Genomic DNA, 24,399 nt, shown 5'->3' on the forward strand with positions numbered 1-24,399 from the left:
CTGCACGCAGCAACAAAGACCCAATGCAGCCAAAAATTAAAAAATAATAATAAATAAATAAATAATTATTTGAAAAGATAATTCTGCTTAAGTACTTTTAAAAACGAAGCACCAGCATGATGGAAATTTCAACGCCTTTAATTTAATGTGACTATCTTGCCTTCTTTCCACATAAATCTGGTATGTATGTTAACCTGTCTTGGTAGCAGAATATCTGAAAATATTTGGGTTTTGCTTGATGAGCTTGGGGATAATCTATTTCTTTTTAGAAACTAAATGCTCACGAATACATTTTCCAACTTGAGAACCAAGTATTTTCCAAAAGTTTACATTTAAGTCAAGTGTTTGAAACTTGAAACACATTTTCCCACAGAAATGTTGTTACGAACAGTGGTTAATGCCCAGGCCAGCCAGGTGAAGCTCATTAAACTCATAATAAGCAAAACAGACATCTTCAGTGAAAATAGTGTAAAACTATATTATGAAAAAAACTTGCCTTTCAAATTCAAAAGATAAATTTAAACATGCACCTTAAATTTATTCTAATCAAATCCATCACCCAGCGTTTGAGCCAAGGGCTTTCTTTGGGCCTCTTTGCAACACTGCAGATAAGGAGGGAGAGGAAGATGGAGGGAGTTAAACTGGGGTGAGTGGGAGGTGGAAAGACCACAAGCACAGTCTGGGAAGGCAGGTGTGCGGTGTTGACCCAGATTGGGTGGGCAGGTTTCTACTTTGATTTCTGGGGATACAATGAAGTTGGTACCCCAAAGGACAGAGAAAGGGATAGAAAGGGGACTTTGCCTTCTCCTAATCCTAAATCTTTAATGTGCTACTATGCAGAGGGTGGGTAATAGAGTAGTCTATGGGCAGCTGGTAAGTATGAATGACCAGTTGGCTGACTCTTCAAGGTGGTAGGACCTGAGTACATGGGTGGACAGCAGTAGGCAATGGACCCGCACTCCTCACGGCAGTATGCTACCGAGCAGAGAACCAAGAAAGAAAGTGGATTCACACAGGAGATCTGCAGAAATGCTGACAGGGTGTGAAGAGGACTTAAATTCCCAACAGGGAGGCTCAGAAGAGGAGACAAAGGTAAGTGGAAGAAATGAAGTTTCTTGCCGTGATACCAGCCAAAATATCAGACCCAGCTGCGGTCATGATTTCTATAGCACAGCGAGGCCTACGTTTGATGTATTTCAGGTTTGTCTATCCTGATTTGGAGACACACTATACCATTTGTTAAAATAAGGATACATTGTACCACAAAAAGAATCATAAGAACTTTTCAGAAGCATAATTGAAAAGCAAACATTTGGGCTTCCCTGGTGGCCCAGTGGTTGAGAGTCTGCCTGTCAATGCAGGGGACACGGGTTCGTGCCCCGGTCCGGGAAGATCCCACATGCCGTGGAGCAGCTGGGCCCGTGAGCCATGGCTGCTGAACCTGCGCGTCCGGAGCCTGTGCTCCGCAACGGGAGAGGCCACAACAGTGAGAGGCCCGCGTACCGCAAAAAAAAGAAAAAAAATAATAATTTTTATCAAATATTTCTTAAAAACAATGATACATATTTTCTTACAATGCATTATGGATTTGAAAAAACATTTTTTAACTGCTCTTCCTCTCCCTCTCCAGATACCCTCTCCATCAATGCTTACAACATGGTAAACATCTTTACTTAATTTTCCTAATTTTCCATTAAGAATTCAAATATATATTGAGTGCATTTTACAGTTTTATGAAACAACGTGTTGATAATAGCAAATGTATTGTTAATACATTTAATACATGATAACGGCAGGTATATGATATGCTGTAACATAGATATGATGAATTTATTCAACCATTTCTTTATTGACAGTCACTGCTCCCTTTATTTTACTTTTCACCGCTTGGGGAAATGCTACAATAAAAATCTTCATACAAATATCTTGTGTTATTCAAGTTTATGCTCACTTGCTGTTGTTAACGAACACTCTAAAAATCTCACCAGCTTACCACAACAGGGGTTTGTTTCTAGCTCACATCACTGTCTGGTGCAAGTCAGGTTGTTACTATGAGTTTGCCTCCAATCGTGATTCAGGGCCTCCATGTTATGGTTTCCCTATCTCAGATTTCTTCGTTTCCAGCAGTCCACATGGGAGAGAGCTTGGGAGACAAGGAAAGGTTTATGACAAAGACTGGATGTATGTTAGGACACTTCTGCCCAGATTCCACTGGCTACAACCCAATCATGAGGTCCCAACCTAACTGCAAGGGAGGCTGGGAAATGCAGTCTTCTTGTGTGCCCTAACAGAAACTGGATGAACATTTAGTCAATTTTGCAAATATTTTTATATACAGTAAGTCCCCTACATATGAACGAGTTCTGTTCCAAGAGCGCATTCGTTAAGTGCAATTTGTTTCTAAGTCTAACAAAGTTAGCCTAGGTACCCAACTAACACAATCAGCTATATAGTACTGTACTGTAATAGGTTTATAATACTTTTCACACAAATAATACATAAAAAAACAAACACACAAAAAAAGAAAACATTTTTAATCTTACAGTACAGTACCTTGAAAAGTATGGTAATACAGTACAACAGCTGGCATACAGGGGCTGGCATCGAGGGAACAGGCAAGAAGAGTTACTGACTGGAGGAGGGAGAGGGAGTGGGAGGTGGGAGAACTGAAGGATCATCAGCAACAGGAGATGGAGGGCCAGCTGCAATGTCACACACGCCTGACGTGGATGGCACAGGTTCTGGCTCCTTGCTGGATTCAATTCTATCTACCCTCTTGAGAAAACGATCCAGTGATGTCTGGGGTAGTAGCTACTTTTTTTCTCATCATAGATGACATCCTGGGCTTGAAATAACAATACTGTACTACTGTACTCTATACAGTACTGTAAAGTACACAAAAGCACAACCACTTGCAGAGGATGTATGCACGTGACAATGTACACCAGACACGTGAACTAACTTACGTGACTGGACATGCGAACGCACGTTCGCATCTTTGAAAGTTCACAACTTGAAGGTTCGTATGTAGGGGCCTTACTGTATTGGTGGCTTTACTCTAAAGGATGTATTTCGGGACTGAAATTTCTGGGCTGTGAAATTCTATATAATGTGTGTATGTCTATCACTTCGCAAAAAAGGCCATGATAACTCCTATTTCTGTCAGCAGAGTAGGAATATTCAGCACCTTTCTTGCTTTTCTAAATCTCCCTTCCAAAGGTACTAAAAGACTAGAAACTCCACTGACCAGATTCCTGTGTCAACAGGGTCCTGGTTTAACTTCCACCAATGAGAGGCACTCTCACTGAAACTAGAAAAGGTGAAGAAAGCAAGCAGCCTTTATTTCATTCTAACATGTTGACACTTGGCAGAAATGGCCTGTATAGTTGCTTCCAGGTGACACCCTGCATTCTGCAGAGATTACTGGAAGGGGCTTTCCCTGAAATTCCTGCACTACCAGATTTTCTAAAAGCCAGCAATGATTTCTCCTGACTTGTTCCCTCAGTCTTTCTGACAGTTTAGTGAACATCTCATTTCTTGTATAAAATCTCCTCCTACTTGAAATATTTAAAGCAATTTGTTTCCAGACTAAGTACTAACTTATACATCAACCTAGCATTTGTCTTTTATCTGTTTATGATCCATTTTTTCCCACATATAATTTTTTAATTCTTACATTTCAAATATATTTGTTTTGTTATAGCTGTGGTGTTGATGCTTCCCAAGCCTTAGTTAACATAAATATTCTACAAAACGTCTAATTTCTCTCTTTTATAGTTAAATCATTAATTCATCTGGAACTTACTTTCGCATGCGTTGAGACTGCTAGCATCATTTATTAAATTAATCCTGTTTTCTCACCCAACTGAAATATCATCTTTGTCCCAAATACCTTGATCTATTTCTAGGCCACTTAGTCTATTCCAGTGATCTGTTTATTTTCCTGAGCAATGCCATACAGTGTTGATTGCTGTGGTTTTATAAAATATTTTAACAACTGTTTTATAAATCTAAATTCAAAAGAGACCATCTAACACAATAACTTGTGTTACCAGGTTAACTCAGTTGTACATAAACTCAGAATAAAATTTATTTTTCTATGTCTGTGCACATATTTGAACTTTCTACAAATATTAATAACAGAAACATCTGAATGCTTGGCTAAAATAAGGGAGCAATGACCAATCCTAACCTGATTCCAAATGTTGGAGAAGGAGCAGCCTCACTCTTCTGATTGCTTTCATAATAAATGAATGTTATAAAATTGAATTTGTAAAGTAACATTATCCTAATCAAATACTACTTTTGTCATTCATATATACTTTATATATAAGACTATAAAGGACTCTATGTATAAGAGTTTGTTTAGAGAGGCGGAGTCAAGATGGCTGTGTGGGAAGACGAAGAGTTAGCGTTTCCCCACAACTAGGGCACCTGCCGGCCGCTGGTGGGGGACTCTGATGCCCAAGAAGACGCGAGGAACCCCAAAGTGAACTGGTAGGATGAAGGGGGACTGAGGGTAGAGGAGAAGTGGAGGCCAGACAGGATCGGCACCCCTGAAGCTAGGGAGATCAGGAGAGGAGGCGGGAGGGGCCCTCCAGGAGGAACGGAAGAGGAGTGGAGAGGTTGATTGCCCCGCCCACTCAGGCCAGGGGAGCCTGCTGAGCTGCCAGGCTGGTCCCCTGCCCTCCAAGGTCCTTCCCAGCCCCAACCGAATTGGTCCTAGGGGCATAGAAGGGAGGCTGGGGAGATCAGGAGAGGCAGGCAGCACGGGCCCTTGCAGGCTGGAGGAGCAGGAGAGGAGAGGAGGGCGTTTGCCCCGCCTACTCAAGCCCAGGAAGCCTGCTGGGCTCCCAGGTGAGGTCCCCTGCCCTCTGAGACCAGGGGTGGGGGACACGCCTCAGCCCCTTCTGTTCCTTGAGCCTAAGCCCCACCCCCCATAACCCCCAGGGCCTTTTCCAGCCCTGTGGGTCCTGAGCATTGGCCCCGCCCACCACCCAAAACTCGCCCTTGCTTAGGCCCCACCCTCCACAGCCAAGGCCTCCCCGGCTTCTTTTTTCTTTTCTTTTCCCTCCTCTTTTTTACTACTGTGGTACTGACGTACCTTCCGCTTGTTGATTCATATTTTTATATTCTTCCTAACATATCTGTTAGTTTCCCAGTCTAATTTTATTTTTTACTTTGTTACTGTTTTTTTTTCTTTTTCTTTTTTCTGCCCCACACACATTGAGGGATCTTGGTTCACGAGCCGGAGGGTTAGGCCAAAGCTCCTGCGGTGGGAGCTCCGAGTCTGAACCACTGGACGAACAGAAAGACCCCAGGGAATATTCATTGGAAGCAGGTCTCACGGAGTTCCTCATCTCAGCACCAAGACCCAGCTCTACCCAACAGCCTAAAAATTCCAGTGTTGGAAGCCTCAGGCCAAACAACCAGTAAGACAGGAACACAATCCCATTCATAAAAAAAAAAAAAAGAGAGACATCAAAAAAATATGTCACAGATGAAGGAGCAAGGAAAAAACTTACAAGACCAAATAAATGAACAGGAACTAGGCAACCTACCTGAAAAAGAATTCAGGGTAATGATAATAAAGATGGTCCAGAATCTCAGAAATAGAATGGAGGCACAGACTGAGAACATACAAGAAATGTTTGACAAAGATCTAGAAGAACTAAAGAATAAACAAACAGAGATGAACAGCACAATAACTGAAATAAAAATACACTAGAAGGAATCAATAACAGAATAACTGAGGCAGAAGAACAAATAAGTGAGCCGGAAGACAAAACGGTGGAAATAACTCCAAGGAGCAGAATAAAGAAAAAAGAATGAAAAGAATTGAAGACAATCTCAGAGACCTCTGGGACAACACTAAACGCATCAACATTCGAATTATAGGGGTCCCAGAAGAAGAAGAGAAAAAGAAAGGGTGTAAGAAAACATTTGAAGAGATTATAGTCAAAAACTTCCCTAACATGGGAAAGGAAATAGTCACCCAAGTCCAGGAAAAAGAGAGTCCCATACAGGACAAACCCTAGGAAAAACACACCAGGACACCTATTAATCAAACTAACAAAAATTAAATTCAAGAAAAAAATATTAAAAGCAGCAAGGGAAAAACAACAAATAACATACAAAGGAATCCCCATAAGGTTATCAGCTGATTTTTCAGCAGAAACTCGGCAGGCCAGAAGGGAGTGGCAGGATATACTTAAAGTGATGAAAGAGAAACCTACAACCAAGATTACTCTACCCAGCAAGGATCTCATTCAGTTTCGATGGAGAAGTCAAAAGCTTTTCAGACAAGCAAAAGCTAAGAGAATTCAGCACCACAAAACCAGCTTTACAACAAATGGTAAAGAAACTTATCTAGGCAGGAAATGCAAGAAAAGGACCCACAAAAACAAACCCAAAACAATTAAGAAAATGGTAATAGGAACATACGTATGGATAATAACCTTGAATGTAAATGGATTAAATGCCCCAACCAAAAGACACAGACTGGCTGAATGGATACAAAAACAAGACCCATATATATGCTGTCTACAAGAGACCCACTTCAGACCTTGGAACACATACAGACTGAAAGTGAAGGGATGGAAGAAGACATTCCATGCAAATGGAAATCAAAAGAAAGCTGGAGTAGCAACACTCGTATCAGATAAGATAGATTTTAAAATAAAGACTGTTGAGGCTTCCCTGGTGGCACAGTGGTTAAAAATCCACCTGCCAATGCAGAGGACACGGGTTCGAGCCCTGGTCCGGGAAGATCCCACATGCTGTGGAGAAATTAAGCCCGTGCGCCACAACTACTGAGCCCGAGTGCCACAACTACTGAAGTCTGAGCGCCTAGAGCCTGGGCTCTGCAACAAGGGAAGCCACCGCAACGAGAAGCCCGCGTGCCCCAACAAAGAGCCCCCGCTCGCCGCAACTAGAGAAAAGCCCACGTGCAGCAACGAAGACCCACCACGGCCAAAAATAAAATAAATAATATTTTTTTAAAGTAATAAATAAACAAATAAGCTACAAGGATACATTGTACAGCACAGCACAAGGAATATAGCCAATACTTTATAATAACCATAAATGGAGTATAATCTCTAAAAAGTTTGAATTACCATGTTGTACATCTGAAACTAATATAATATTGTAAATCAACTATACATCAATAAAAAAATGAATGCTAAAAAAGAAGAGTTTGTTTATAAAATGGGTAACATTACCAGTAATTTTTAAAACTATTGGTCTAATACATAAACTTGTGCTGCTTTTAATATCATTCAACTGTTTGTCTGATTTATTTTTCATTAAGATATAATTCACATACCACAGAGTTCTTCACCCTTTAAAGTTTCCAATTCAGTGGCTCTTAGTACATTCACAAAGTGTGCAGCGATCACCACTTTGTAATTCCTGTTTGTCTGATTTTCTTTTTTATTATTTAAAAAAATGGAAAACCAAACGTGTAATTTTCATTCAATAAAAATCATTTGATCCTTAGGCAGTTTTGTTGCAGAAAGTAAAATCCATGATTTTAGAATGATGGTAGCAATTCATCAACCAAGTAATCAGTTTTCACACAGTTTCAATAACTGCAGCAATTTCCTTGAACTGTCTGTAGAAATTCTGGAGAGAAAGGGGAAAAACAATATTAATTTTGCTTTTAGAGGCTGTTTAAGTAGTTCTTTTAATTATATCTAACCAGCAGAGGCTCTAGAACATATTAAGTTTGCTTATTAATGTTACTTCCTCAACTATTATTATTCGAAAGTTACTGTAAGAAACAAACAGGTGTAATTTGGTGCAAGCAAAAATACTACTGTAGAGTTGGATAATTAGCTCATAAATAAACTTTTCAAAAGCATCCAACAAAGTTCTTTGAGATCACAACAGAAAGATTTATTAAATGCCCAGCACTGTGCTCAACAATGAAGACTTTAAAAAAATGACAGATTGGTTCCCAGGCTCCGAACCACTTTTAATTCAGTGAAAGACTGCATTTCAGGGTGATAGGGGCTGTCTTGTCAGTTATACTAAGAGAGACCCAACACTGACAGTGGCTTACATGGTAGAAACGTATTTCTCTTTCAATTAAAAACTAAGCTGGTATGGTAGTTCTCCTGTAGAAGTCATCAGATAAAACATCAGATAAAAAAGGGATCAAATTCTGTTTTCCTTTCTTATCCTCTACTTGCCGAGAAGTAGGAAGCAAATCTGATATACTCTAATGATTTACATCCTTGTATTTTCCCTCTTCTTTGGACTTAATTCTCTATTTTGCTACTTAAAAGAGTATCTGTATTTTGTTTTAACTCATATGTAAGTTTATTATGAAACGAAGGAGGAAGTAACCATTTCTTAAAAAATATATACTCATGATGGTAATTTCTGCTACTAGAAAGATAAAAGTCAAAAGCTCAAAGAATGCTCCTTGGCGCTCAGTCCTAAAATGTGACTAATAGGCTCTGTTTGCCTGGTTAGCTGTAAGCCATGTAAAAACTACCTTTAAAAGAGCTGCCCCATCTGTGATCTTTTACTATGAGAAAAAAATTTTAAGAGGTGGAATCAGGGAGCAAAAATGTGGCAAAGAAAAATAAGAATTAGGCCAGTATTATGAATTACAAAAGGACTGAAATCTATATTCCTTTTTGAAGTAGATTTGGTCTTTATGTTCAGTTGAAAGCTACTCACATATCACAATACACTACATTTATTTCCTTTCAACCAAGTCCTAGTATGCTTCCAAGACACCATTTAGCATTAAAAATAATGAATCTGTGACCCTTTTTTGTTCTACAGCAGACACAGCTGTTCTAAAAAAAGGAATCAAAAGGAGAGAAAATCCTTAAAATGTAATTTGTAAAACAGAACTACAATATAAACCACAAATCTCATTTCTGGATATATATCCAAAGGAAATAAAATCACTACCTCAAAAAGATATCTGCACTCCCACATTCAATGCAGCATTACTCACAATAGCAAGGTATGTAAACAACCCAAGTGTCTGTTGACAGATGAATGGATAAAGAAAATGTGGTGTGTATATACACACAACAGTATACTATTCATCCTTTAAAAAGAAGGAAATCCTGCTATTTTTGACAACATGGGTGAACCTGGAGGACATTATGCTAAGTAAAATAAGCCAGACACAGAAAGACAATACTGCATGATCTCACTTATATGTGGAATCTAAAAAAATTGGAATTCATGGTAACAGAGAGTATGCTATAAGAAAGAATTCATATCTGTTCACTCACCAAAAGGATCAAAACAAACAAAAACAAAACTCTAAGGCCAGTTAAACTAGCCAAAGACAAAGCATTTCCCTGTATGTACATTGAAAAGAAAATGATTTCTCATCCACCCCCTTTCTTCCTTTCAGAAAAGAGGTAGAATAATATATAAAATATTGGATACTAAAACTAATAATAATAATATATATAACATGATTCTATAAATAAACTATTGAGTTACTCTAATCCCTAGCAGATAAAATTAGCCATCAAGTACTAGTGGTCTGCTCTACATTTTGTAAACATTATTAGTCAGAAAATTCAGGGTCAATACTGTTCAAAGGTAAGATTCATTTAGCTTAATCACTCTTGAATATTAAGCCTAAGAAGAATCAAACAGTTAAATGCAAAGTAAATATCCTGCTAGAAAAGATGCAAATTTCTTAAACACACTCACAGATGAGTCCTTGAAAGTGATGGAGTGTCAGTATACAAATTCAGCATATTATATTGAAAATAATTTATCAAATTCCCAAATAAAGCAAATCCAGATCTTTTGTATGTAAAGCACATCAAAACAACTGCAAATAAAAACAGTTAAAATTTTATCTTGAAAAAGATTTTATGTATCTTTTTAAGCAGTAATTACAGAACAATGGCTAAACTGAATGTGGTTTATCACAAACCTGAAACTGTGGAATTGTCATTTCGAAGGACTTGTTCTTTACTTGGCCTGAATGATCTGCCACTTTGAGCATCACTGCAACATAAGGATACTTAAGTGATCTGCAGCTGTCGGAGCTCACAGCCATACCCAGCTTCCACTGAAAATCTATTAGCTGTAATGAAACGGTACACAATACACCAGTTATAATATTGCCCTGAATGCAGATATTTATTCAGTTTTACTCCTCTCCTATTCAAGTTTTAATTTCAAGGCCAGTCAGAGTAAAAGAAAATATCTTCATTTTAATATTGTTAGGGGGATATAATAATCAAATGAACACAGAGAGAGGCAATAAAGGATAAAAACAGGGTTGGAAAACAACATTGTCATAATTACAAAAGGGAAAAAACAAAAGTCTCCACCTGATGTGTTATGGAGGTAGATATAGCAGTACTGGGTTTCTTCTCATTTTGCTCCTGGACTTAAGGGGACTCCAAACATTTTGGACCATCTCTTATCTCATCGTCCTGTTCCACATATGCCTTTCCCCATTCCACAACCCAAATGTCCTAAAATGGAAGATGACTTAGATACCATCTTCATATTTGATTGAGGCATACATGGGAACCATACCAGTTTCTTTCCTCACCACAGTCCTTGACCTGAAACCTTACACTGTTGGGGAAGGTGGTTTTAGATTTCATCACTGTTGATGATGGATACCTGCCACGTGATGTGCTAGGCCGTTTACATGTATTTCATGCCTCACTGAATCATCATAACATTATAGGCTATTATTTCCATTTTGCAGGTGACAAAACTGAATTTCAGAGAGCTTACACATAATATGCACAAAGTCACACATTTCTGGACTCATCACTGAAACCAAAGTCTGTTTGACTCCAATGATTACATGCTTATTAACTACTGGCTGCCTCAATACCTTCTAGCTAATTCTTTTCAATGACTGTTCAGTGTTGCCATGGCATAAAACAGGACTGGATAAATGCAGCCCTTAATACTGAGTTTAAAACATAAGACAATAAATGGAGGAATTTTGTGTCTTGTTCCCAAAGCTTCGGAAGATATGTAGTACCTAGCAGGCACTCACAAAAAATACCTGTCTACTGACTGATACCTTTTGCTACCAAATGAATGCTTACTGGGCAAATAGCTTTACGTATTAATAAAAAAAATCTTATAAAAGGTGAGATTAGTGTAAGGACCAAAATTTCCTCCTGTCTTCAGACTGGCGTTAGACGAACCAGCTACAGCATGAAGGCCAGGCTGGTCCCGATAAAAGGTTAACATCTTTGATAAGTAAAAAGATTGTATAGGGCTCCCCTGGTGGCGCAGTGGTTGAGAGTCCGCCTGCCGATGCAGGGGACACGGGTTCGTGCCCCCGTCCAGGAGGGTCTCACATGCCGCGGAGCGGCTGGGCCCGTGAGCCATAGCCGATGAGCCTGCGTGTCCGGAGCCTGTGCTCCGCAACAGGAGAGGCCACAACAGTGAGAGGCCCGCGTACGGCAAAAAAAGAAAAAAAAAAGATTGTATAGGTACTTTTTAAATGAAAGTTTCCCATACAAAAATAGAGAAAGGATAGTAGGTTAATAAGAAAAGAACTACAAACAGCTAATAAGCATATGGAAAGGAAACAGGGAAATGCAAATTTAAACCACAAAGAGATACCACTACACACCTACCAAAATGGCAAAATTTTAAGTCTGATGATTCTAAAACTGGCAAGAAAGGATGTATCACAGTGCTATTGATGGAAGTCTAAATTGGGCCAATCTTTCGGAAAATTGGCTTTACTTAAACTGCAGTTACGCATATCCAGTGATCCGGTGATTCAATTATTAGGGATATAACCTAGAAAAACAGTATGCTTGGGGCTTCCCTGGTGGCGCAGTAGTTAAGAATCTACCTGCCAATACAGGGGACAGGGGTTCGAGCCCTGGTCCGGGAGGATCCCACATGTCACAGAGCAACTAAGCCCATGTGCCACAACTACTGAGCCTGCGCTCTACAGCCTGCATGCCACAACTACTGAAGCCCGTGCACCTAGAGCCCGTGCTCTGAAACAAGAGAAGCCACTGCATTGAGAAGCCCGCACACCACAATGAAGAGTAGCCCCTGCTCGCAGCAGCCAGAGAAAGCCCATGTGCAGCAACGAAGACCGAACACAGTCAAAAATAAATAAATTTATTTTAAAAAGTTAAAAAAAAAAAAAAAAAAGAATCCACCTGCCAGTGCAGGGGACACGGGTTCGAGCCTTGGTCGGGGAAGATCCCCACATGCCACGGAGCAACTAAGCCTGTGCGCCACAACTACTGAGCCCATGTGCCACAACTACTAAAGCCCGCCAGCCTAGAGCCTGTGCTCCGCAACAACAGAAGCCACCGCAATAAGAAGCCCGCCCACCGCAACGAAGAGTAGCCCCTGCTCGCTGCAACTAAAGAGAGCCCGCGCGCAGCAATGAACACCCAAAGCTGCCAAAAATGAATTAATTAATTTTTAAAAAAGGAAAACAGGATGCTTATGTGAGAATGTTCCTAGCAGCTATATTCAAAATAGCCCTAACCTATAAACAACCCAGATGTTCATCGGTAATTAAATGGACAAATGAAATGCTGTACAGCAATGAAAATGAATGAACTGCAGCTACACTTAACACCAAAAATCCTGAAAGAAACAAGTCAAAGTTATGTGATTCCATGCACTTAAACTTGAGAAACAGGAAATATAATACTGTTTAGGGATGCATACACAGATGGCAAAACTATAAAAAGAAGCAAGAATATGACTATCACAAAAGGATAATTATTACCTCTAGGGAGGAGGGTGGGAGAGAGACGATTGGGAAGGGGCATGTGGTGGGCTTCTGGGATACTGGTAATGTTCGATTTCTTGAGTTTTGATTGTAGTGACACAGATGTTCACCTTTAAATTACCCACTTTTTTGGTAACTATTTGAGGGGATGGAGGTTAACTAGATGTACTGTGGTAATCATTTTGCAGTATATGTATGTCAAGTCATTATGCAGAGCTGTATTTCAATTATATCTCAATAAAGCTGGAAAAAGTAAAATTATTCATTAAACAGTCCAAATGTTATGCACGTTTTATTATAGTGTTATCTTGCACATATAGCAGGGGGAGGGGAGGATATGTCAGTGAGCTCCACATTTCTGGTTGAAAGGAAAAATTTATTTAGGCTAGGTGATCAAAGGAAAGCTTCAGAGGAGACAGAGATCAGTTTTGAAGAATAACAGAACTGAAATTGAGAGGAAAAAATTGTGTTTTATTTATGTATTCCATAAATACACACCTAGCAAAGAATAAGTGCTTAATAAATATTAAGCTGAACCAACCAGAGATAAAAGTAGTTCATATCTGGCTGAGGGATAGAGCACACTGTCTCAAAGTGAAAGGCTCTTATAAGGAAGTATGGAAAATAAGGCTGACAAGAGATCAAGAATCAAGAGGCCAGTAATTTTTTGCAAATTGTACAAGTTTTCAGAATACTCTCATTTACAGTGGACCCTTAAACGATGTGGGTTTGAACTGCAGGGATCCACTATTATACACAGATACTTTTCAATAGTAAATACTACAGTACTACACGGTCTGCAGTTGGTTGAATCCACATGTATGCAGAGGAACCTAGGATATGGAGGGCCGACTATGAATTATACACAGATTAATCCCTGTGCTGTTCAAGGGTCAACTCAATTTTATCTTACTATGAAAAACATTATCATATAAGTCATTTAAACTTTTCCTGTTGGCAATGGGTAATCACTGAAAGTTTCTGAGTTCAGAGAAAGGTACGAAGTATTGATTCTGATGGCTGCAGAATACAATAACCCAGGTACGAGGTTTTAGGTGCCAGAACTAAGGTGGTGACAAGTAGGATTAAGCTGATCCTATGAAGAATGGATCACCAGGTCTTGATGATCATCTACAGTTAAGGGAGGTATCAAAGACAACTATAAAATTTTGAGCCCAGATGACTGGGGGAATATATCATATATGAACCAGGACTTTTTATATTTTAAGGCCAAAAGTATTATCAAGAAGTGATAATTAACCTATATGAGAAAAGAATCTAAAAAAGAATGAATATATGTATAACTGAATCACTTTGCTGTACACCTGAAACTAACACAACATTGTAAATCAACTACACTCCAATAAAATTTTTTTTAAAGTGATGAGGAATATCTAAATAGGAATGTTCAATAAGTGGATAAAAATTCAAGAACAGAATTCATGGAAGTTCATGATTAGAGATATAGTTTTATATCAGTTCAATGGTGATATTCAAGAAAGTAACAACACTTTTTAAACATATTTGGCCCATACAACTTTTTGATGCAAGAAGTTCCATTTTTACTGTCCATAGTAAAATGGGAGATAAAACATTGCTTATTTTACTCTAAAAGTATGATATAAAATTCTGCATTATCCAGAACATTTCAAGCAGAAAAGCAATTAAGGAACACGATGTTGGAATTCACTGACCATTACAATGGTTTAACTGGCAGGTGGGGAAATTGGGAGAGCTGCCATTTACTGTGCAAAGTTGGTATTCATGAGTACAAGAGCTGGGATTAGGTTTATGGGATGAGAAATTCCCAAATTCTGAACTGAACATTTAAATGCAAATTATCAATAAAAGCAAACCTTCTAATAAGTGTGGTTGAGCCTTAAACAGGAATTAACTACAGAGGAGATTTTTAAAAGAAGAAAAAAAGAAAAACCAAAAAAATCAGAACAGGGCGAACATCACTATGGAGAATATTAAGAATGAAATAAGAATGAAGTAGCCTCAAAATTTTTGTAGAATCAAGAAAATGATTTAAAAAGAAAAATGTACAGAGAAAAAAAGCTAGTAGTAAAAAAACATAGGAATAACCAGAAGTAAAATGAATACAAAGAAGAAAAATAATCAGAAAGCAAGTATAAATTAAGAGGTAAACAAAGAAATTAGCTATAGTCTGTCACACTAAAAATAGTTGATATGGTGGCTGAAGTTACTGGTAACATAAAAACATCACTATAAAAACTGTCTACATAGAAAAAAATTTTTAAGACCATTTCCGTTTAAATTTAATTTTTATTTTTCAAAACATAACATAGGAGAAAATTTTTTTAAAAATCGTACAAAACTCCATCATCTTAAAAACTATGTTCATATTCCTGTGTCCCCATTTCTAGTCTTTATATGCAATTTTTATAGCTAGAGTCACAAAATACACACTTTTATGTTCTCTCCTTTTTTATTTTATTTTTTATTTTTTTTTATTTTTATTTATTTATTTTTTTTTTTTTTTTGCGGTATGCGGGCCTCTCACTGTTGTGGCCTCCCCCGTTGCGGAGCACAGGCTCCGGACGCGCAGGCTCAGCGGCCATGGCTCACGGGCCCAGCCGCTCCGCGGCATATGGGATCCTCCCAGACCGGGGCACGAACCCGTATCCCCTGCATCGGCAGGCGGACTCTCAACCACTTGCGCCACCAGGGAGGCCCTTCTCTCCTTTTTTAAATGAAAGTTTTCAAATGGAAAGAATGTTAAGCATTCTGCACACATTAATCTCTCCCAAAGTATTACCAGGAAAAGACTGATTAAACTCATCCCAGGATACAACACGAATAGAGCTGGTATTCAAACCCAAATTTGTCTGATTCCACATTCCATGCCTTTTTCATTATACCTAGCTGCAACACGACTACCATTCAGAATTAAACCAAGTCCTAATAGGTCAAGAAAGCAGACAGGTCTGGGACAGGGCAAGAGTGTTTAGTATCTTCTAAATGCTAGGCCTGAACTGTCCAATATAGTAGCCACTAGCCAACTGTGACTATTTAAATTAATTTAAAATGAATAAAAGATTCAGTTCCTCAGTTGGACTAATGTGTGGCTAGTGCTACCATCCTAGATAGTGCCAACAGAGAACACTTCCATCATCGTAGAAAGTTCTATCGGACAGTGCTGTGCTAAACTCTGTGCTTCGTACCTCGTATCTGCAGATACTGATTATGGCATGAGTTATTAGCAAACTTCTTGAAAATTCATATTAGCTCTAGCCTAAGTGGACCACTTTTGCTAAGTCATTAGCCTTTCTCATCTTGCTTAATGGCACCTTCATCCATGCTTTGATTTTCTTCATAGCACTTAACGGTTTCTAAAATTGTGTTAACTTATTCATCCCCTGTGTCCCCAAGGAAATGGCATTATGAATCTAGTTACTACTGAATCTATTAGAACATTATCTGATAGAAAGTGAATATTCACATAAGTATCTGTTGAACGGTTTAGAAGTTCTGGGGTATGTGGTAACTGGTCTCCAAAGATAGCCTCCAGCAATTAATTCCACCCGGCTCTGTAAGTACACAAGTACACGTCACTCCTCACATCTAGTCGGAAGCAGCCGCATAGCACAGGGAGATGAGCTTGGTGCTTTGTGACCGCCTGGACGGGTGGGATAGGGAGGGTGGGAGGGAGGGAGACGCAAGAGGGAAGAGATATGGGAACATATGTATATGTATAACTGATTCACTTTGGTATAAAGCAGAAACTAACACACCATTGTAAAGCAATTATACTCCAATAAAGATGTAAAAAACAAAACAAAAACAAACAAACAAACAAAAGAAGTGGAGCTTATTTTCTCTCTGCACAAATCTGAGCTGTCCCTGTGATTGTTTTGACAAGTAGAATATGGCAGAAGAGGTGTTCTGGAATCTTTGAGCCTAGGCCTTAGGAGAACTGGAAGTGTGTCCTTCCTTCTTCATGGAATGCTGGCTCTTGGGACTCTCCTTCTTGGAACCCAGCCACCATGATGTGAGCACCCACATGAAGGAGAACCAAGTCATGCCAATGATCAGCTCTAGCTCAGCCCACAGCCCAAGTCATGACTAGCATGTGAGCGAGCCCTCTTCACTTCCACCCAGCTAAGGCTCCTAGATGACTGAAGGCTCCTAGATGACTGAAGCCCCAGCTGACATGATGAGGAGTAGAAACCACCACCCAGCTAAGCCCAGTTAACCCAAAGACTCATGAGAGACAATTAAACAACTGTTTGAAGTCACTAAGTTTAGGGTGGTTCGTTATGCGGTGACAGATAACTAAAACAGAGCAAACAAAACTAGCTGAAAATAGCTTTGTTAATAAACTGACCACGATATACGATTTATCAAAAATGAATTCTCAAAACTATACAATCTGAACTATATTGGTTTATAGAAATTGTAGCAAATACAAATCACCAAAACAATGTTTCATATTAGGTTAGTGTTAATACCACCAGTAAAAATAAGACAGAAACGAAAGCATTTCCCATTAAACACAATCACTACTAGTAAGTTCACAGTTCTACTGCCATGCAGCACAAAACAGTATCAGCTTTCCTCAAAATGGTTTTTAATCCTCATGTCTTTTCTGATGACCCCCATTTCCTAAGTGACTCAGGTTTGAAACTTCAGTCAACTTTGATTTTTCTCTCTCCCTTACCCAAAACACTTATGAATCGCTAGGTACTCAAGATTTTATTTCGACCAATGCCACTGACATTTATTCCCTTCTTCCCAATCTCACCGTTACAAAGCCTTTTAAAAAGCTTGCCTTCAATTTTACTGCAGTTTCTTGCCTAGAGTCCTCCTCAGTTCCAATCCACAGAGTGGACTCTAAACACTACTTATAAATTTACCAAATCTAATATCACAGGTCAAAAACCAGTAATGTCTTCTGCCTCAGGAACTAGTTAACCTTTCCCCTAGCACTTAAGTCATCTCACAGCATAGTCCCAAACAGCTTTCCCACTCGTGCTCAAGCTGGACCGCATCCTCTCTTTAAATTATCTTTCAGTCTTCAAACCTTTGCTCATGCTGCTCATTCCTCTTGGAATACAACTCTCAAACATCTAGTTAAAATTCAAAACTCCTCTCAAATTCTACTTGCTCTGTAGTCTTTCCTCGTTTACTCAACTTTTCTATGAATGGTCACGTCACTTCTTACACCCCAGCACTTAGAACATTCTGGCTTGAAGAGTAGTCATCTGTGGATCTGTCTCCCTCCCCCACCATCTACTAGACTGTAAACTCCCTGAGGGGAGTTCATACATCCTTACATGACTTGTAGCACCCAACAGGACACACGGAAGAACAAAAACAGCCATACATTTATGAACTATTACACAAACTGTACAAAAACTGAAGTCACTGTCTCATACACGGAAGAGGGAAAATGGCACTAGATATTGTGCGTCAATATACATATTTCTGTTGATTTATACCATAAAACTGGCAAGCAGGAAAACAATACAATGTGGCAACAATAGAAACAATCATTCACCTATGATAAGGAGTTCTAATTAGACATCTATAAAAAAGAACCGTTGGGCTTCCCTGGTGGCACAGTGGTTGAGAGTCCGCCTGCCGAGGCAAGGGACATGGGTTTGTGCCCCGGTCCGGGAAGATCCCACATGCTGCGGAGCGGCTGGGCCCGTGAGCCATGGCCGCTGAGCCTGTGCGTCCGGAGCCTGTGCTCCGCAACGGGAGAGGCCCCAACAGTGAGAGGCCCGTGTACAAAAGAAAAAAAAAAAAAAAGAACCGTGAATTACTTCAAAACAGTGATTATCAGCATCAGAATGTGAAGTAATGAATAACCTTAGACCTTCTGGTGCTGGACAAGGTAGCACGACAGTTTGTTCAATTTAACAAGTCCAGACTCTGAAGTTAGACAGACCTGAGTTTGAATCTCAGCTCTGCTACCTTCTACCCATGTGGCTTTGGGCAAGTTACTATGTCTCTATGCCCCAATATTCAGTTAAATATTTACAAAATAATACTATGTTCTAGGCACTGGGACTCTAAAAAATAAAACAAAGGGTTCCTGACCTCAGGAACTTACATTCTAGTAGGGCAGACAGACGATAAGCAAATATATATAGTGTCATTGTACTAAGTGTTATAAAAAGAATTTTTTAAAATGCAGGTAAGGGAACAGAGTGACCAGGAAGGCTATTTATTTATTTATTTATTTATTTATTTATTTTTCTTTTTGCGGTACGCGGGCCTCTCACTGTTGTGGCCTCTCCCGTTGCGGAGCACAGGCTCCGGATGCGCAGGCCCAGCGGCCATGGCTCACGGGCCCAGCCGCTCCGCGGCATATGGGATCCTCCCAGACCGGGGCACGAACCCCTATCCCCTGCATCGGCAGGCGGACTCTTAACCACTGCGCCACCAGGGAGGCCCCAGGAAGGCTATTTAGATACAGCTTGGGGGAGACCTCTGTGAGGAGGTGGTTTTTGAAGAGAAAGACACCTGAGTAGAGTGAAGGAAAAAGCCACATGAATAACTGGAGGAACGAGCATTCTGGACAGAGGGAGAAGCATGCCTGGCCTGTGCAGGGAACAACGATGAGGCCCGCACGGCTGGAGCGGCGTGAGCTAGGAAGAGAGGTAAGAGATGAAGAACCACTTTTTGAAGGGCCTTTAGGTCAAGGGAAATATTTAAGACATTTCTCTAGGGAGATAGTACTCTCTTAAATGGCTTCGGGCAGGGAAAAGACCTGGTCTAACTCAGACCGCAGAAGTCTCCTCCAGATTGATGAACAGGGCATTAAGTTTAAGAAGGAAAACAAAAAGGCTCAACTGGGAGACCATTACAGTATGTACACAAGAGGGTGTTGCTTGGGACTCAGGTGGCAGCATGGGGAGGTAAATTTAGAGAATATTTTTAAAGGCAGAGAAAACAGTATTCTGATGGATTGTATGCGGGGTCTGCACTCTCACGGGAGGTGTGGTCCCAGTTAACCTTGCTGATTCTTATATTGGTGAGAAATATTTAAAGAAAGAGAGAAGGTATTATAGCTCAAGGAATTTAAACTAGTATTAGCCCTAAAAATTAGCTATATCTGGTACATTTAAAAAGCATATACTACCAACAGGGCTTCCCTGGTGGCGCAGTGGTTGAGAGTCCACCTGCCGATGCAGGGGACACGGGTTCGTGCCCCGGTCCGGGAAGATCCCACATGCCGTGGAGCGGCTGGGCCCGTGAGCCATGGCCGCTGAGCCTGCGCGTCCGGAGCCTGTGCTCCGCAACGGGAGAGGCCACAACAGTGAGAGGCCCGCGTACCACAAAAAAAAAAAAGCATATACTACAAACAGAAATGACTTACTGCTAGGTCAAGGCTTTTCCCCCCTACAAGACTGCTGAATACACATAATCATTTTGTCTAGCAATATAATATTTAAAAAACACATCATGAACTATGAATAAAAAGGTTCAATTTAAGAGTTCCTGGAGGTAAAACTCACAAAAGTGTGAGGTCCCCCTAATGCCTGGGGTGTAGGTGGGTGCCTGAGATTTTAACTCAGACTTGTCCACGCTAAGCCTCCAGTAATTCATCAATTATGGTTTAGGTTTTCCTAGCCCTAGCACTGGTTTTCACGGAGGTTTCTGTTCCGGTTACGTTGTGCTTCTCTGTATTCACCTGTCTCTCCAATTTGGGAGACAGGAGTTTGCCCTGTGACCTCACTTTTCTGACTTATCCAAGAAGAACTGTTCATTTTTCAGTCTATTCAGCTTTTCACTTATTTTAAGGCAGAGCAATGACTTCCAAACTCCTTACACACTGGACCAGAAACTGGAAGTCAATCACTTTTTATAATCTTCTTCATAAAAGTTTATTGCATAGATTTATTGCAATGCACTTTACAGTCTACTAATGTGGTAAATGACATCTTTAAAAAAATATTTTTCAACTCTCTGTGTTTGAACTACAAAAAAACAGTGAATCACCTTCCTAAACTCTAATATTATTTCTAATAATCTACTTGTAAATTATCTTGGCTTTTTCTATGTAAACAATCATATAACATGTGAACGACTGCATGGAAGGGATGTGTAGTAGGCTGAATAACAGTGCCCAAAGATGTCGACATTGCAATCCCCAGAAACCAGTGAATATGTTATTTTAACATGACAAAACAGACCTTGTAGATATGACTAAACTAAGGATCTTGATGTGGGGAGGTTTTTCTGTATCATCCAGCTGGGCTTTATAAGAAGGCGGCAGGAGGGTCACAATCAGAGAAGGCAATATGAGGATGCTGGCAGAAAGAGAAGTGATGACAGAAGCAGAGGCTGGAATGATGTGCTTTGAAGACGCAAGTAGATGCCATCGCTAAGGAACACAGGCAGCCTCTAGAAGCTGAAACAGACAAGGAAGCAGATTCTCCCTTAAAACCTCCAAAAGGAACACAGCCCTGCTGGCACCTTGGCGTTAGTCCCACAAGACTAATTTTGGACTTCTGATCTCCAGCACTGTAAGAATAAATTTGTGTTGTTTTAAACACACCTCCCCCTACACACACCCCCAAAAGGTTCAACTTTTAAAACCCTATAATCTAGTATAATTCAGTTTCAGGATATCTTACGCAAATAAACATATGACTTAATGTAAGTATAATAAATGGATAAGATGATTTCTGAGAGATTGAATCAAAGTTATTGAGCAGTAACTCAGAGCAAAGCCAGATAGGGGTTTGGCTGCTAAGTTTCCCCCTATCTCCCAGGAATCCTCAAAAACAACAGAAAGGGGGCTTCCCTGGTGGCACAGTGGTTGAGAATCTGCCTGCTAATGCAGGGGACACAGGTTCGAGCCCTGGTCTGGGAGGATCCCACATGCCGCGGAGCAACTAGGTCCGTCAGCCACAACTACTGAGCCTGCGCATCTGGAGCCTATGCTCCGCAACAAGAGAGGCCGCGATAGTGAGAGGCCCGCGCACCGTGATGAAGAGTGGCCCCCACTTGCCAAAACTAGAGAAAGCCCTCGTACAGAAACGAAAACCCAACACAGCACAAATAAATAAATTAATTAATAAACTCCTAGCCCCAACATCTTAAAAAAAATGTAGCTTTATATTTAAAAAAAAAAATCAGCTGGAGACAGATGTCAGAGAGCAGTCAGAGGACATCTCTCAGCCCCTGTGTTCTCATTATTTATCTCAGCCCTTTCTTATACTTTGTGGTCCTGGGTAACTCCTGTATTTCAAATACTCTAGTTTTAGTACTCTTCTTCTGGGAAGTGTTATAAGCTATTTGCCTAAAAACAGTTTATTGGCTGAAACAGGACAGGAACACTCAGAACAAAGAGACAGTCCTAAGACATACTTAAAAATCAAATTCTTATTCCAAGCATAAAAAAACAGACACTGAAAAGTTAAAGAGGTAAACTCTACTCTCCCTCTTCCACAAACTGCTTTTTAATGACTTAAGAAAATGTTTGCGCAGCTATCTTTGGAAATTTTGATAATTTCTTCTCTATATATATTACATCCCCAAATACTATGTACCTAGTATCGAATCAACGGCGCTTAATCAAGGAAGAACGATATTTGGTCTGTACTCTTCGGCATGGAGTGGGTGGGGAAGATTAAATTACAACGGCAGTGGCTACTACCTCAGAAGCCAAGTGGGAGGAGCAATGCAGGGTGGCGGGAGGAAAGGAACGGGCTCACGGACATGGGCCTTGGTTTGGGGGTGAGCTGGGGAAGGCTCACGGTGGCATCGTCCCGCGGCTGCCAGAGGCGGGCGGAGGACCAGGTGCAGCCGCCCGCCACTTGTCCAGCCGAGGCCGGCGGAGGCCGCGGAGGGATGGCCACTCACTCACCTGGTTGGTGACCTGAAATGGAAGCAGAAAACACAACTTAGGGAACGATCTTTCTTGCTCCGGAGCCCACTGCCTCGGCTCCTTCCAGGCCAGGTCTTACCTTGGCCTTAGCATCCAGCTGTGGCTCGCTACACCCCTCCATAGCAGCGCCCCGGAATCCCACCACCCACTCAGGTGGAAGCTCCCGGGACCACCACCCCTTCCGCTTCCTCTTCCCGCCCCTCGCGGCCCGTCGCACGCAGCGGACGTGGGGGGAGGAGGGCAGAAACATCTTTGTATACCTCATCCTTAATCTCAATTACACATCAGTTTTATGGAGCCGGTCAGTAACAACGGATACACTGTAGAGGAAAAGGTCCGAAAACTGGCAGATACCTTGTGAAGGGAAGGATAGATTATCTTTCGGATGCCGTCGCCCCCTACTTATGCCATGGACGTAGACTCTTCCTGCCTGCAGCCCAAGGCGCCCTCTGAGCGAGCGCAGACTTGTAGCTGCGCAGTCTGGTTGCTCACCGAGTTTGAAAGCTGCGGGACAACTACTCCCCCTTCCCCACAGATGTTTGTCCTGCGAGGGAGATGCCAATGGGACCTTTAGGTTCATGATTAACTTCTGTCACTCGGATTCATTTCACTGGCCTAGCTTGGAGGTGGGGTGGGCATGCTTTTTGTTACCCTCCTTCGTAGAGGATAACACGAAGTGCTGGGAGCTTTATAGTCACATAGGCCTGAATCTAAAACCCTCTACCACTCAGCTGTACGCCTTGAGTAAAGGTAGACTTTCTGGAGATCGGCTTTCTAATCTGTAAAACTCAGGCTGTAGATATTTGTCTCACAAGGCTTTATGAAAGGTTCAATGAGATTCCATATGTAAAGCACATGGCAAAGTTCCTGAACATAGCGAGTACTCAATAAATACCAGCTTCTATTATCATCGTCATGATAGTCAATCCTCAAAAGAAGCCTATAAGTTATCTAGATCACAAATTATCTCCATTTTAAAGTTAAGAAAATGGAAATTCAGGAATGTTAAGCAATATCAGCTAACTAATATATAAAACTTCAAACTCTGGTTTTACTTTACGGTCTGCAATCTAATTTCAGAGAACTCCAGAGGGGTTTAGCGATCCCAGTGTACCTGCTGAAATCCTTTTCCAGCTGCCTTGTGCTAATTGAATGTTCTATTTATACTCCAGGCTACTGAAAAATGTGGATGAGTGTGTGTGTGATTGTGTGTGTTGCAGGGGTGTTGGGGGAAGTGGATAGTGGTGGAAATCCACGGGCAGGCTGAGCAACGATGCAGAACGGAGAATAAGCATGATCACTGATGCTAGAATCATAGAGGTTTTAGAGCTTAAAGCAGAGGAAGTACCACAGATTGTTAGATTTGGGGCCAAATTTGACGGACCTACATATTTAAAACAAAACAAAGCAAGTAAGACAAACTCTATCAGAAACTGAATGGCAATGCATTTGGATAGGTTTTATATGTTCCATATTGTCACTGTCCCACATTCTTCTTTCAGCTCACCTGGCTGAGTCACACATTCACCTGAAAGCTGCACGACATACTTTTTAACCTTTGGCTTAAGGGGAACTTACAGAGTCTCATTTTTAAAATGAGACCTAAATAGATTAAGTGCCTGGCTTATAGAAACACAACAATATTATGTTAGTCGTGATTTCTGATCAGGTGCAGACAATTTTTCATCCATCCTGCAGACAGATGAGACCAAATTGTGTTAAGTTTTGATGTGTCCTTTTTTTTTAAGTTAATTTTTTTTATTTATTTATGTATTTATTTTTGGCTGTGTTG

General features: G+C 40.5%; 1 protein-coding gene across 5 annotated transcripts; it reads right to left on the bottom strand.

Annotated features, from left to right (window-relative positions):
• Positions 1–1,623: 1,623 nt before the first annotated feature.
• COMMD6 (COMM domain containing 6) lies at positions 1,624–22,667 on the bottom strand. 5 transcript variants are annotated; one of them, XR_009530309.1, is made up of 3 exons: positions 9,926–10,078; positions 7,328–7,626; positions 1,624–2,143 (listed from the first exon to the last, which is right to left on the bottom strand). XR_009530309.1 is itself a non-coding variant. In XM_060080188.1 (3 exons), exons 2-3 carry the CDS (start codon positions 10,049–10,051, stop codon positions 7,576–7,578), a joined length of 177 nt encoding a protein of 58 aa, XP_059936171.1. In that variant the 5' UTR covers positions 10,052–10,078; positions 22,587–22,667; the 3' UTR covers positions 7,269–7,575. The 5 variants fall into 5 exon arrangements, 4 of the variants coding, with proteins under 4 accessions (XP_059936171.1, XP_059936174.1, XP_059936172.1 ...); XM_060080188.1 differs by lacking the exon at positions 1,624–2,143 and adding an exon at positions 22,587–22,667 and having other exon boundaries at positions 7,269–7,626; XM_060080191.1 differs by lacking the exon at positions 1,624–2,143 and adding an exon at positions 22,377–22,566 and having other exon boundaries at positions 7,269–7,626.
• Positions 22,668–24,399: the final 1,732 nt, after the last annotated feature.

Source organism: Mesoplodon densirostris, chromosome 17 (genome assembly GCF_025265405.1).
Source record: "Mesoplodon densirostris isolate mMesDen1 chromosome 17, mMesDen1 primary haplotype, whole genome shotgun sequence".
Classification (NCBI taxonomy): Eukaryota; Metazoa; Chordata; class Mammalia; order Artiodactyla; family Ziphiidae; genus Mesoplodon; species Mesoplodon densirostris.